At 39.2% G+C, this 14,310-nt stretch overlaps 1 protein-coding gene across 1 annotated transcript in view; it reads right to left on the bottom strand.

The window, feature by feature from the left end:
- The window catches only part of adgrv1 (adhesion G protein-coupled receptor V1), a gene marked incomplete in the record, with an annotated part of 123,624 nt that overhangs the window by 21,222 nt on the left and 88,092 nt on the right, over positions 1 to 14,310 (bottom strand). Inside the window, 3 exon segments of the mRNA XM_014012531.1 lie at positions 1,282 to 1,403; positions 4,884 to 5,041; positions 8,872 to 9,050. Coding sequence (XP_013867985.1) covers positions 1,282 to 1,403; positions 4,884 to 5,041; positions 8,872 to 9,050 — 459 coding nt within the window.

A 14,310-nucleotide genomic window follows, 5' to 3' on the forward strand; every position in this document is an offset into this window, starting at 1 on the left:
TTAGCACAGAAACAGTACTATATAACATTTTAGACACATTCTAGACAGTTTATCAGCTAAAAAAAGTTAATTTTGGGGTAAGTTACTCTTTAAACAGATTTGGTCCCTGGAGTGGAGCTCGCAAATGATACTGAAAGCCCAATGTCTATTTAATTTGGGAGTTATTGTATATTTAAAATGCCTGTTCACATATAGAGCAGAAAAAAAGGGAATCAACCTTGTGACTCGATTTTAGAAAATTAAACAAAACAGAATCTGATGAAAGAACTTGCTGCTTGTTCAATCAGGAATACGAGAGAGGTGCACTTGAGGATGAGTACACAGAAAGTCTGACCCACTTTAAACTCAACCTGAAGCTGTTTTGAAAGAGGACCTAGTAATGTCATCAACTGGAGTGTCTTGTTTTACGCTACTTTTGTTGTTTTGCTGTTATTACTCATCGTGTTTTCAAGTACTTTGAGTGCATTTTCCAGTTGGGTTTTGTGTTTTAGTTTTGTGTGTTTGGTTCTGTGTTTTTCCTGAAGGTTTCTCTGAGGAAATGTTCAGTATGAATTTGACTGACACAACAAAATGCATGTTAAGGCAGCCCTGTGGCCCACGCCTCCCTTGAAAAAGAGGTCTGTGATCTTAGCGGGATCTGCCTGGTTAAATAAAGGTTAAATAAAGAAAGAAAGAAGAAAGAAAGAAACGTCTGAGTTGAGTTTCTATGATGTGAGTAGTAGTTCCTGACATTTTGTTTGAAATGGAGAGACAAAAAGGCAAAAAACATCGCTGGGAAAAGGAGAGGGAGACAACAACAGCAGGCAGATACGGCACATTGATAACCCTCCCTCTGTGTGTGTTCCTGAGGCATTCCCAGCTCTTTGAAGCAGGGAATCAAAGTGGGATGATGTTGCCTTCATCTGACCCCTGCAGTACTCTTAAGTCAGCCAAGCATTCACACAAAAGCTCTCTCACACGTACGCACGCACACATGACCCATCAAAGGAAGGGACAAAACAAAACACTTATGCCAAACCATATGAAAAGAAGGCTGTTCAAACATTTTAAGCTTGAAGGTATGTGGAAAAACATTTACTCCTAAATGATCACTTTATATATCCACTTTCAGATTTTTAATCTAATTGCTACAGTTAGCGGCAACTGCAGCACTGTGAAAAATGTTTTGAAAAATGTGTTAATCATTGTATTTAAATAAAAATACAACAACTACCGAACAAAGACTGTAAGTAAGTGAGTAGAAAACAAGTATTAAGCAAATAAAAGTGTCAGTGAACTCACCAGTAGACAGTTAAAAATGACGTAGAGGATCAGCATCCACAGGCTCTTGAAGCCCATGTGAAGTCCGGCCCACAACCAAACCAGAGAGATGAGCAGAAACAGGTAAAGGACCAGTGGCACCTCTGGAGCACAAAATAACACATTATCTTTGATGAAACGTCCCAGAACTAAAAATTAATAATATAAAAAAATTGAAGAAACTAAGTAACATGCAATTATATATTTTATAATGACCCTGTGGGCAGTCTTATCACCATCATCTTCAGCAGCAACAGGTCGGAAATTTCAAAATGTGAAAATCTTTGAAAACAACGAACACCGCATCATTCATACCAAAGAGGAGAGGTGTTACAAAATTCAAAAGCCTGCCTCTCTGATGGTATGGGGTTGCATTAGTGCCTTTGGAATGGGCAACTTTATCAGGAAAGGCACCCTAAATACAGAAAAAGTATATACAGGTTTTTTATGTGACTTGAGATGAGTCAGAATGAGCACAATCAACTAAACTAAACTAAACTAAAATAAAATAAAAACATAAATTTGTTCTAATTAAAATATGCATAAAAACTTCCTTAGGACACCACCTTGTAATTTCAGTAAATACAGCATATACACCAGAGGAGCACAAAGTGGGGCCTGCGGGCCAAAATTGGCCCGCCAAGCCATTTGGTTTGGCCCACCAGCAGCTGTCCTGCTACTAGGATGTATTCACATGTTTACTGTAGAAACACTATTTCCATTTAGTCATCCCAACTATTGGTCCAACTATATAAAGAGCTGTATGGCTGACAGTCTTAACTCACGTCACTTATTTGATCATAGAATTATATTAAAGTTAAACATACAAGCAACTACAAGAGACATTTAGATTAGCTTTAAGCACATATCTAGATTTGCATACTAAGACCCCAAATACACAAATTTAAATTTATGAAAAGCCCCATGAGCCTTTGGTGCATGTATGTATGTCAAATTTTCTGCATGTCCATTGGCTAACAAAAAATAACAAACAAAAAATGTGGGCCGCCATATTGACTGCTATCTTGATCACAAAAAAATAAAACAACTTTACTTAAAAAGTATTTGCATTTAATCTATTATATTATTGCATTTGGCCCGCAGGCTTCTGATCCATTTACATTTTGGCACTCCCAGGGAAAATGTTTGGGCACCCCTGATATACACTGTAAAAAATGAAATGTTGGATTTACTTAACCATGTTATGTTACCTGGTTCCACTTAACTGAGTTGAGTAAATTCAAAGCAATATACCAGTTCTTTAACCAAAGAACATTACAGTATGTTGCTTTGAATTTACTCAACTCAGTTAAGTGGAACTAGGTAACATAACATGGTTAAGTAAATCCAACATTTCTTTTTAGAGTGTAATTTTCCCTGCTCTACCTTTAAATCAAAGTTTTCTGACAAGTCTGTCTATAGAAAAATAAAATCTTTATATTTTAAAGATTTCTAAATCAACCATTTTTCAATATACAGCTGGAATTGCTAATGTTTATTTTAATATTTGAAATAACAACCATATATATTGACCATATTGTAAAAATGTTTACTACAGTCACAAAAGGCCTGCTGACTTCATCTTTATTTTTAGAACATGACACATGCAGTCTAACTACAAATGACAAACTGTGTAATTCTTTGGGCAGGTGATCTGTTAACCTATTAAAGGTGTGACGCTTCTTGTAGTTTCGAATCAAGTCGTTTCACAAGCATGGAAACCAGTACTAAAGGGTTTTTTTTGTGCATGTTGTTTACTTTGTGAATTTGATGCATTGTAGGGCAACACCACATGGATGCTGACTTGTGCTTTGCATCCTCAGAGATCTAAAATTACCGTTTAAAACAACACTGCTGAGTCAGTAGTTGTGGCCTGCTGCGAGGTGTTATGTAGGACACGGGAAACAGTTCACTTCACAAGTAGGATGGAAACACAGGGCACAGGGCCCAAGTTTGCACAAAGGTTCTCACTTAGGTGCCACTTCCATCACTCAGTCATTTCCACTCTGCTCAAATGTCTGCCTTTTATTCCCGCAGTTATTTTCCTCTGACTCAGCCTAATCATACTTCCTTAGCTCTGCTTTCTTTTTCTTTCTTCCTCCTGCATTCCTGTTGAGGCCTTTTCTCTCTGAGCTTTCCTCCTTTATCCCCTGATCGTTGTTTTCCAAAGTTTTGCCGTCATTACCTCCTCATCTATTCTGCTGATACAGTCTCACATCTAGGAAATGTGTTTAATTCTTTTCAAACTCTCTTTTTTTTTCTTGCTTCATTCCCCTGTTGTGTTTAGCTTTTTCTTCCATCTTGCACATCTGTCTCCTTCTCCTCCCTTCGCTGGGATTGATTTTTCCAACCATGTAAGCACATTCCAGTCTGTGGACAGGACAGAGCTCCCACAGTAAAAACAGGTTCCCAGAGCCAAGTGGAGACTGACTGCAAAACGCTGACTGACTGTTTGACTTGATACGACTGTGATGAAACGAAAAGGAGCAGAACAGGAAGATAAGTTTGTGTAACAGCTATATATATGTGCGTGTGTGTGTGTGTGTGTGTGTGTGGGTGGGGATTGTTGCATGAACGCCTGTGTCTGTGTCACTGTCTGTCTAGTGGAGCTACAAAGCAAACAAATGTTCTAAATCTCTAATCGGGCAAGTTGCAGATTCATATCATTTCAAGTGAATTTTGCAACAAAGCTGTGAAAACAAAAGAGTGAAACTAAACTCCCAAAAGTGAGAGGTGATATGTTTTTGTCTGTGTGCGTTCATTTGTCTGCAGCATCACAAATGTATATCAGAATGGATTTTAGTGAAACCCTCTGAAAGTAATCAGCAGGTATAAGTCTACATTTTAGAGCCAAACATATTCAAGATGGTGGCCACAGCTAAGCAGCCTGAGCAAACACAAAACATGCCTATAATTATGCTGATTTTACAGATATAAAGCTAAAGTCTGGTGTGGTAGTAGCTGAAAGTCTTTCTCAACACATGCTTTGAGGACTAACTTGAACGAGCAAGACATGTTTGTAAAACTTTGCTATGAACTCCTGAAGTCATCTGTGTGTGTCTCTTAGCAAAGCATCTCCCGAACCACTGGACAGATTTTAGTGAAACCCTCAGAAGGTAATTATTGCCTGTACATCTATAACCTGTTAACTTTCTGCGTCCCCTCAATTCAATATGACCCAGACAGACAATCAAATTCAGCCAACACAAAAAATGGCTGTAACTCGGTCAACTTTACAAATACTGAGCAAAGATTTTGAGTCATTTGAGTCAAACAACTTATATTATATAATACTTTACTATATGAAGCGATTAGGCGTTTAGGTAGTTGCTAAATTCTCTAATGTGCAATAAAAGACTGGCAGTGTTTTGTTATAGCTATATTTATGCATCAAGGGGAGAAGAAAAGCACAAGGTATTGGAGTGGATACACTTTAGGTTCTGAGGTCACTCTGGAGCAGGTTTTGTGAAGCAGCAGATACAAATGTGACAGATGTGGTGCAATCCTTCACCAAATTTGTGCACCTGCATAAATGACAATGCCCACCCAAAAAAATACTATTATTACATGCTATTAGATTTGACCTGTGCTGTTGGTCCGACCACGGTAAAGGTCATCGTAGGCCTTCCACTGCTCGGTGACCTGGTAGGCGTGGATGAAAATAACCAGTACTGCAACCAGACAGATGAGAGGCACCAAGACAGCCGTGCACAGAGCCGCATAGATGTTTGGAATGAAGCACCTAGAATGGAGATGGACATGGTTATTAACTTAAAAATAAAAGGCAAAAATAAATAAAAATAAACAAAAATAAATAGCTGAGATGTGATCGAAGGAAGGGGTTTAGTTAAACACATTGAGTAAAGAACATGTGTTGAGTTAGAAAGTAAGTTCTGGAAACACATTGCATGCCTTCATTGCTCTGTATTTAGCTCTAAGACCTTGTTTTTGTCCAGGTTTCATAAACAGGATCTGCTCACTGAGACCCCTGAGCCGTCCTAAGACTCAAAAATAGTCTTGCTCAACAGCAGCAGCAAAACACATAAAAGGCTTCAGAACCACCAGGTTCCCCTGCTGCTCCAGCTGGATAATCACTAAGATCAACAATCCTTCAATGTGTTTTTTCTATTTATGAAAAGACCAATTCAGGAACAATCATCTCTTTAAACATTGGCTGGTTCTGCTAAACAGCACAAGTGATTTTTCCGTTTTTTGCTCATAAAAATAAAACAACTTCTTACAGTCACCTAAGATGTTTGAACATTTTTTACATACTGTAGAAGTGTGAGACCAAACTTCACCATTTCTGCCTCTGTTGTTTTCCTGGGACATTTCAAGAATAATTTCCCAGTTTCCTTCAGTCAAACGTGTTTACAAAATAAGAATGGAGTGAAATGTATTTTTTTTTTCCGCTCTGGGAAATTCAACGTGCCCAAATAAACAGTAGCTGCCGAACAAGGAGGAAAACGCCCGAGTCGTTTTCACAAAACAAGCTGTTCGGTGGGAGCATCAAACACAGATAGGACATCTGCAGGCTGGAGCCACCGCTGCGGATAATTAGAGCTCGCACAGCCAAAACATAAACGAGTTATGCCAAATAACTTCTTGCATCATCCTGTCCCACCGGCACAGCTGGACGACGGGTCCGAACCTCGCTGGAATCTGGGCATTGGAGCTGCTGGGGTTTTGTGAGGAGGTGAGAGACGACCGGACTGAAAGTCTCACATGAAAGAGGAATGTGAGGGATTCCTAAAGAGGGTGAAGAAAACATAACCCGTGGGCCTACTTCACACGATTCTGAAGCTCGTGAGAGGAAAAATAGAGGAGTGGATTTTTGGAGAAACGCTGCTGGGAATTTCTCTTTATAAGGCAGTGGGAGGTTGTGGGTCGAATAAGCACAAGTCTTTAAAGAACTATTCATGTAAAGATTTTAAAAATAACCAAGAAAAATGTTTCCATCACTTTTATTTGAATTATGGGACTGCAAGATATTCAAGCAATGAAATTTACATTTCCGCCACTGGGTTTGCACGATAAAGAAACCAACGTGCCTTTGACTTTTAGTGTTCAAACTAATTCCAGACTGCAGGATCCAGGTAACACAAACTGCCATTTTAGACCAAAATAGACACTATTAGTACTAGAGTTGGGCAAAATCGTATAATGTGCACATAATCATCAGAAAAACAATTCATATTTGTTGCTGTGCAATTAATGCAATTAGTGCCACATAATGACCTATATTTGTGTGACACTCACTACCAAGCATGCATCTGCTGCCATTCAACATTGCGGAAAAGGTAGGTTTCATTTCACATCTTACTATTTTACTTTGTTAAAATGAAATAGTTCGATTGAAGTTTTGTAAGAATAACTTGAAAACACAGGTTAACTGATTAAGAGTTAAATATTTGCATGTGCGATTACAGTATCGTCATAATAATTGTCACTGGCTAAATGCCACAATTAATTGTGACAATTTTTTTTGCCAGTAATGCCCAACCCTAATTAGGACCCTGTTCACTAAAAGTCAAATTAGGGAATGAAATTGTGGTTCTGTTTTCAAGGATGATTAAGTGTTCCTGAGTGAAACGTGTCATTAATTACTAGAATTAGATTTTTTTTTCAAATCGTAAAATTTAAACCAGGGCTTTTCAACTGGCGGCCTGCGGGCCACATGAGGCCTGCAAGAGACCAAAGTTTGGTCCGCCAATTGGTTCATTCATCGCTTAAGCCCAAAATCCCCGGTTTTCTACTTTAATTACTCTAAGTTCTTTTAGTTAAACATAGATATGTTTGGTATCTACAGAAACATCAGAATCTTGGCTACGCTGCAAGCTGGTAAAAAATGTTTCAAAGAACACTCAAGACAGTTAAAAGGACAAGCAGTTGAAAATAAAACTATGAAAGTGAAAATAAAATTGGTTTAAAAAGTTGGCAAGTCAGATGTAAAAATAATATTTGTGTTAAACAGGAGGCGTAATGTGTTCTTTTTGTTTTTGATATTGTTTTATTATCACTACATTTATTACACAGGGTTCTGTATGTTGTAATCATGATTAAAAACAGCAAAACAAACTATTTCCAAAGGTAAGAGATCTTTGTAATACTTTTTTTTATTTACAGAATAACTACCGTAATTGCAGCTGTTAGCCTGCAGTAACTGTGGCCCCCAGAGTGATTTAGCTGAACAGCTCTGATTTAAAGCTTACTATATGATGTTATCAAAGTGAAATTATTAAGGTTATAACATTTACTTTTTGTTTTCTGATGCATGCATTACTTTCTGGACTAATTTTAACGAAACTTTAAAAATTGAAAATTGCTTTAATTCAGTCAATTTTTACAAATATTGAGCTAAATGAACTGTAGTAATAGCTGAGAGCCATCCCAATCAAACGCTTAGAGAAAATGTGCATAGAACATTTTGATTTAATTTGATTTAATCTTCGGTTTGATGTGATTCTGATTAATTAAAAACTAAAAATCAACATGCTGGGTGCAGTCCAGTTTAACATCTCAGTCACTATAAAGATAAATGAAAAAAAAAAGGTATAAACACAGGATAGAATAAGCATCTCAGTGGTTAGAGCTGTAACAAGTTGAAAGGATGATTAACTTTTAATCTTCTTTTCTATTTTATTCTCAACCATTTACAATCAGCTTTAACATGGATGTAGCAATAGCAACTAAAAGAACTGTGTGCTTCACTCGCTGGCACTCCCAGAAACAAGTGCTCCAGAATCACTCAGTGACGTAAGGCGAGATCTGTCTGAACACTTGTTCTGTACGCAGGCAGGGCGAAACTGAGACAGCTGGAGCGGCGAGAAAACAACAGGCAACCTATTTACTCTGAGGAGGAGAAAAAGAGAAGGGTGCATAAATTCAAAAGCTGCCTCAATCCCTCAGAGAGGAGGGACAGCTCTCCGTGAAACTGAATACTCCTCTGTGTCCTTAATGTGCGCACTCACTGTCTCGCTCACCACCCCACATCCACAGGAAACATGCAAACTCACTTCAACCCCAAGGATAACAGCCACACCTAAGACCACCGGCTAATTTAAGATGGGATTTAAGGGTCCAAACTCCATTGACGTTAAGCTATGCCCACTTGTTCACACATGAAACACACAAAACAATGAACAAACTGAAAAAAAGACAAATCTAAAGATTTTGTCCATTATTTCAGAAAAGATCATCTAATTTGTTGTGTTCTAAACTTTTAGCTGCACTAAATATAAACCACAACTCATCATCACTCCAAAGGTTACATCTCTAATTTCCATGTCAAATGACACAAGTAAGCTTTCTGCTTTCTTCTCTCTGATTGGTTGAACTACCTCCTCATATGATGTCACCGGCTCAGGTGTTTTTCTTTTGCTCTGCTCGCATCTAAAAAGGAGTTTCCCTCGGTTTGAAAAAGAAAACCGCAGTCGACACAAATGACTCAGGGCAGGTTATAACACACCCGCCAATGTTGGTTTATAAATAGACCGATTGACCGAGTTCATGTTCCTGTCACTGGTTGTAAAACTTCATTTGTGTGTCTGTTTAAACGTGTCGTTGACTCACACGTCTCCTTGCACCAGACCGTACACAGCGTGTATGTTCCATCCAAAGCCTCCGAGCAACACGATGACCAGGATGATGATGACCAGGGCAGGAAGTCCCCAGCCCAGGAGAACGTAGAGCAGGTACCGCCGCTCTGTGTGCTCATCGTTCATCACCAGCACTTGCCAGAAGTTCACTGCCTGAGGGAAGAGTTCAGGGAAAGCACATGTTTACAGGAAGTGGGATCAGAATAAAGAAAAGGCACCACATATGACAGTCCTGTAGAGAAAAGAACAATCGCTAGCATTCCTTGAAGGAACACATTTATATCAGAGTTTTGAACTAGAATCGTCTTAAGTTGAGAAGGGACGAATGTATAGACATTTCCGACAGCAAAACTTGTCTGGCCCAATTCTGGTCCACATAATGCACTAATATTCTTAACATTTGGCTCAGATACCAGAAGAAATGAGGGTCTTTTGGTGGCCCATATGTAATTTGCCAGGAGGTCCACAATGCCACATAAAGCAAACTACAACTGGGCCAGTTGTGGCATTGACAGATTTGGATCCCATAGAACAAACCACAACTGGGCCAGTTGTGGCATTGACAGGTTTGGGCCCCAAAAAGCAAACCACAACCGGGCCAGTTGTGGCATTGACAGACTTTGATCCCGTAAACCAAATCACAACCGGGCCAGTTGTGGCATTGACAAATTTGGGCCCTGTAAAGCAAACCACAACTGGGCCCCTTGTGGCATTGACAGATTTGGATCCCATAGAGCAAACCACAAGTGGGCCAGTTGTGGCATTGACAGATTTGGATCCCATAGAGCAAACCACAACTGGGCCAGTTGTGGCATTGACAGGTTTGGATCCCATAGAGCAAACCACAACTGGGCCAGTTGTGGCATTGACAGGTTTGGATCCCATAGAGCAAACCACAAGTGGGCCAGTTGTGGCATTGACAGATTTGAATCCCATGGAACAAACCACAACTGGGCCATTTGTGGCATTGACAGGTTTGGATCCCATAGAGCAAACCACAAGTGGGCCAGTTGTGGCATTGACAGGTTTGGGCCCTGTAAAGCAAACCACAACCGGGCCAGTTGTGGCATTGACAGACTTCGATCCCGTAAACCAAACCACAACCGGGCCAGTTGTGGCATTGACAGATTTGGATCCCATAGAGCAAACCACTACTGGGCCAGTTGTGGCATTGACAGATTTGGATCCCATAGAGCAAACCACTACTGGGCCAGTTGTGGCATTGACAGATTTGGAACCCATAGAGCAAACCACAAGTGGGCCAGTTGCGGCATTGACAGATTTGGATCCCATAGAGCAAACCACAACTGGGCCAGTTGTGGCATTGACAGATTTGGATCCCATAGAGCAAACCGCAACTGGGCCAGTTGTGGCAATGACAGATTTGGATCCCATAGAGCAAACCACAAGTGGGCCAGTTGTGGCATTGACAGATTTGGATCTCATAGAGCAAACCACAACTGGGCCAGTTGTGGCATTGACAGGTTTGGGCCCCATAAAGCAAACCGCAACTGGGTCAGTTGTGGCATCGACAGATTTGGGCCCTGTGAAGCAAACCACAACTGCGCCAGTTGTGGCATTGACAGATTTGGATCCCATAGAGCAAACTACAACTGGCCCAGTTGTTGCATTGACAGACTTTGATCCTGTAAACCAAACCACAACCAGGCCAACAGTCAAAGCTAAAGTTTTAAGTTAAAATAATCACTGAGCATAGTGTAATGCTCAAAGAATGAGTTGGAGATCATGCTCAGCAGTTACCACACCAAATCTTAGCTCAACATCTCTAAACTAACTGAGTTATAGAAATGTTTGTGTTTCCTAAGGTCAGTTGACTTTGGCAGTCACCTTGAACTGGATTAACTCTGAGACTTAATCAGTTGTAGATGTATAACAAGTGATTACTTTATGAGAGTTTCATTACAATCTGTTCACTGGTTCATAAAAATATTTTGGTGACACTATAGAGAATATAGAGAAACAAGCACACAAGCAACAATATTATTGCCTCCCTGAAGGCAATAATAACAAACATGTACAGGTGTGTGTGATAGTTCAATTAGTTTCATACTAAATGCTTGTGAGAGCATTTGGTTTACATAAAACGTGACCAAAAACACACACATCTTGCTAGAATCAAACTCAAAATAGACCACTCTGCTTTGTAATTTAGCAGGGTTTTATAGTCCCGTCCATCCATGATACACTGAGCCACCCATAGTTACATAAGCAGGTTTTTTAAACACCCGCTTTGCAACACAGACACATTGTCTTACCACTGTGTGAAGCCTCTGCCCTGGACAGAGGTAAAACAAATTTGAATATATTTTTATTTTATATTTTAAATTGACAGCAACTGAAAGAAACTCAGATTACCACAAAAGAAAGGAGTAGCTGAAGCATATGAAGAAGACTAACAGCTAAAATAAACGCTCCTGCTGATGTTCATGTTCATCTGTTTGCAAACACTCAAACATGACATTTGCACAGAGGACAACGTGATACGGCACATGACAGCAGGGTAACAACCACTGACCTCTCCCTGCAGTAACTCTGATAACTTGGTCATTGCTGGATTGTATAACAATCCAAACCAAACTGCACAAACACAGACAAACAGATAGAGTATAAGCAGCACCAAAAACCTGCTGGCATTCTGTTGTGCAACGGTTTGGCTCGGCTGCACTGAGACAATAGAGGGAAACAAGGCAGATCCAGGAGCTTATGTTCTTAAAGAGTGAGCAGGGCCGGAGAGATCCAGAAGACTGGATTACAGGTAACACTGCGCTAGGTTGTTGCCTCTGCAGTTTCACTGCTGATACACATCACTGTGTAGCCAGGGAGCACACACTCTAAAAATGAAACATGTTATGTTACCTGGTTCCACTTAACTGAGTTGAGTAAATTCAAAGCAACATACTCATGTTCTTTGGTTAAAGAACTGGTATATTGCTTTGAATTTACTCAACTCAGTTAAGTGGAACCAGGTAACATAACATGGTTAAGTAAATCCAACATTTCATTTTTTACAGTGCAGGATCCACATCTGCAGGTTTTCTGATTGCTTTTTTTAGGTTATAGTTAGAATAATATTGACTGACCGAAAAAATAATCTTGGGATCTGTGCTGCATGATAGATCATGGAATTAAAAAACAAGAACAATATTTTCCAATATATATATATANATATATATATATATATATACACACACACACACACATTTGTGTAATGACAAACAACACCATGCAAATAAAGAATTTAGCATTTTCTGTAAAATTGCACTGGCTGAGTGTCAAAAGACTTGTCTGAAAAACTGAATGGCTGAATTTAAAAGAAGTAGAAAGAAGCTAAAACAGGCAATCCCATAGCTTAAAGGTATATTTAGCGAAACTGCAGCTAAAAGTTAAAATAAAAAAAATAATTCAAAGGAGCAAAACAGTAGTTAGACGCTAAAAGCAGCATAAGAAGATAAAACAGAGCATGTGTACTGGAATAGATAAAAAAGATGGATCTTTTAAAGAAAAAATATTAATCTATATATATTTCTTATACACAACTGAAAGCTTTTTGCAAACGTTTCTTTGGCTGCTCTTGTCTGCGGTGGTCGCCACAGTAGGCAAACTCAAATGAAAGATTTATCAATTGATTTATACTGGATGTTGTTCCAGATGTAAACAGAACTCAAAGATTATAAGACCACAAAGCAACAGAAGCCTGACATTTTTTTCCCTAGCTAAAGTTAAACATTTTGCAAAGGGTAAATGTAATAAGTACTGTTTCCAATGGAGCTGATTGTTTTTTGAAAGGTTAAAATAGCACAAAGTATGCAGAAACAAATGAATTGCTGACTCAGGATTCACACAGTTACCTCACATGATTAAATTTGATCAGAACAGTTTTTTTCCTTCCCAGTGAAGGCTGGAATGATCTTTCTTGAAACCATTCGGCAATGAAGAAGCTAAAGGTCACGTAAAACACTTTTTCAGAGGGTTGTTCACATTTAGTAACGAAAGAGACGAAATCTCCAAAAGTCTTCTGAGAAGTTTTCATTTGTTGGAGAAATTGTTGACATTTTGCCACTTGTGACCCAGATTACCTGCTTTTATGAAAGTGATCGTTCAGATATTTTCTTGGGTTCTGTGGAAACATGTTGAATAATTAATATCTCACCTGTTGTGGATAGCTCCTTAAACAAGCTCAGTTTGGAAAAATAGAAATGAATTCAGACAAACTTGAAGAAGAAATGTCTAGTTTGTGTTCTAAACTTACACCAGATATTAAAGAAATGCTGATTTCAGAGTTTTAATTGTTCATCAATCCAGTCAGAATTAAACAGTTTCTCCAAATTGAGATTATTCACAGAGCCATCTACATCAGGTAAGATACTGTTGATAACTCATCCAGAGAACCCTTCTTCAAAAGACCAGAACTATTTATTTCAAGTATTTTTGACAGTACAGGTCATCTTTGAGGTGGAGTTCGATTAACGCAACCACACCCATTTGTCGGCTCATAACAAGCTGTAGTGTCTAACTACATGGCTGTGAAATAGGTCTTCTATTGTTTGACCTTCAGACTGGCACAGTGAGAAGAGTAAACACACACACACTGCAAAAACAGATCAGCTGAGCTCAAATACCTGTTTTGTTTTCTAAATCTGCAAAGATAAAGCATGTTGGGAGCCTCCGAGTCAAGAAATGGCTTTTCAAGCGAGAGATTAAATTACTGGCATTAAGCCAAGAGGTATGTTCCCCACACTAGTCGGGATGCAGATTTCTGCACACACACAGGGCTGATACTGATTCAAGCCTCAGTCTGTGATGGGTTGCTGGCGCCCGTTTCCTTCAGCCACTTATCTGAAAGCAGCTATCTGATAGGGCGTTAAAAAAACAGAGCAGTAAGGGAACACGGTAGAGATGACAATGGGGGTTTTGGTGCCACACGTTAATGTAAGCCAGAGTGGCGGCAGATATTCTCGTCAGCGAAATATCTGCTGACAGACAATAAATGACCTGAGCTGCTTTTAGGCTGAGATATTGATGGAGAAGAGCAATTTATGAAAAAAAAAGCCTCCAAAGTGATTGTCGTCTTCATGCAGCATTGCCCGTTAGTTGAATCCTTCCACCAGATCTAATCAGCTCGAACAACAAACATGCGTGCCTAAAACCAGTTTGTAAAGCATTTAATCTCAGTTTCAGCTTTTGACAAGCAGATTGTAACACTTAGCCTTTAGCTTGAGTGCTTATTCCCAAAGAAATTTTAGAGGTTTATTATCGGCTTAAAAAAAACAACAACATTTTTCATGCGTTCAGCACTCACTGTAGGTCACAACTTAGATTCATTGGGCCTCATGCAAGAACCGTTCGTGCGCACAGATTTGTTCTTAAGTTGTGCGTACGAGTGATTTAGGAG

The sequence above is a fragment of the Austrofundulus limnaeus genome, unplaced genomic scaffold, assembly GCF_001266775.1.
Source record: "Austrofundulus limnaeus strain Quisiro unplaced genomic scaffold, Austrofundulus_limnaeus-1.0 Scaffold92, whole genome shotgun sequence".
NCBI classification, from domain to species: Eukaryota; Metazoa; Chordata; class Actinopteri; order Cyprinodontiformes; family Rivulidae; genus Austrofundulus; species Austrofundulus limnaeus.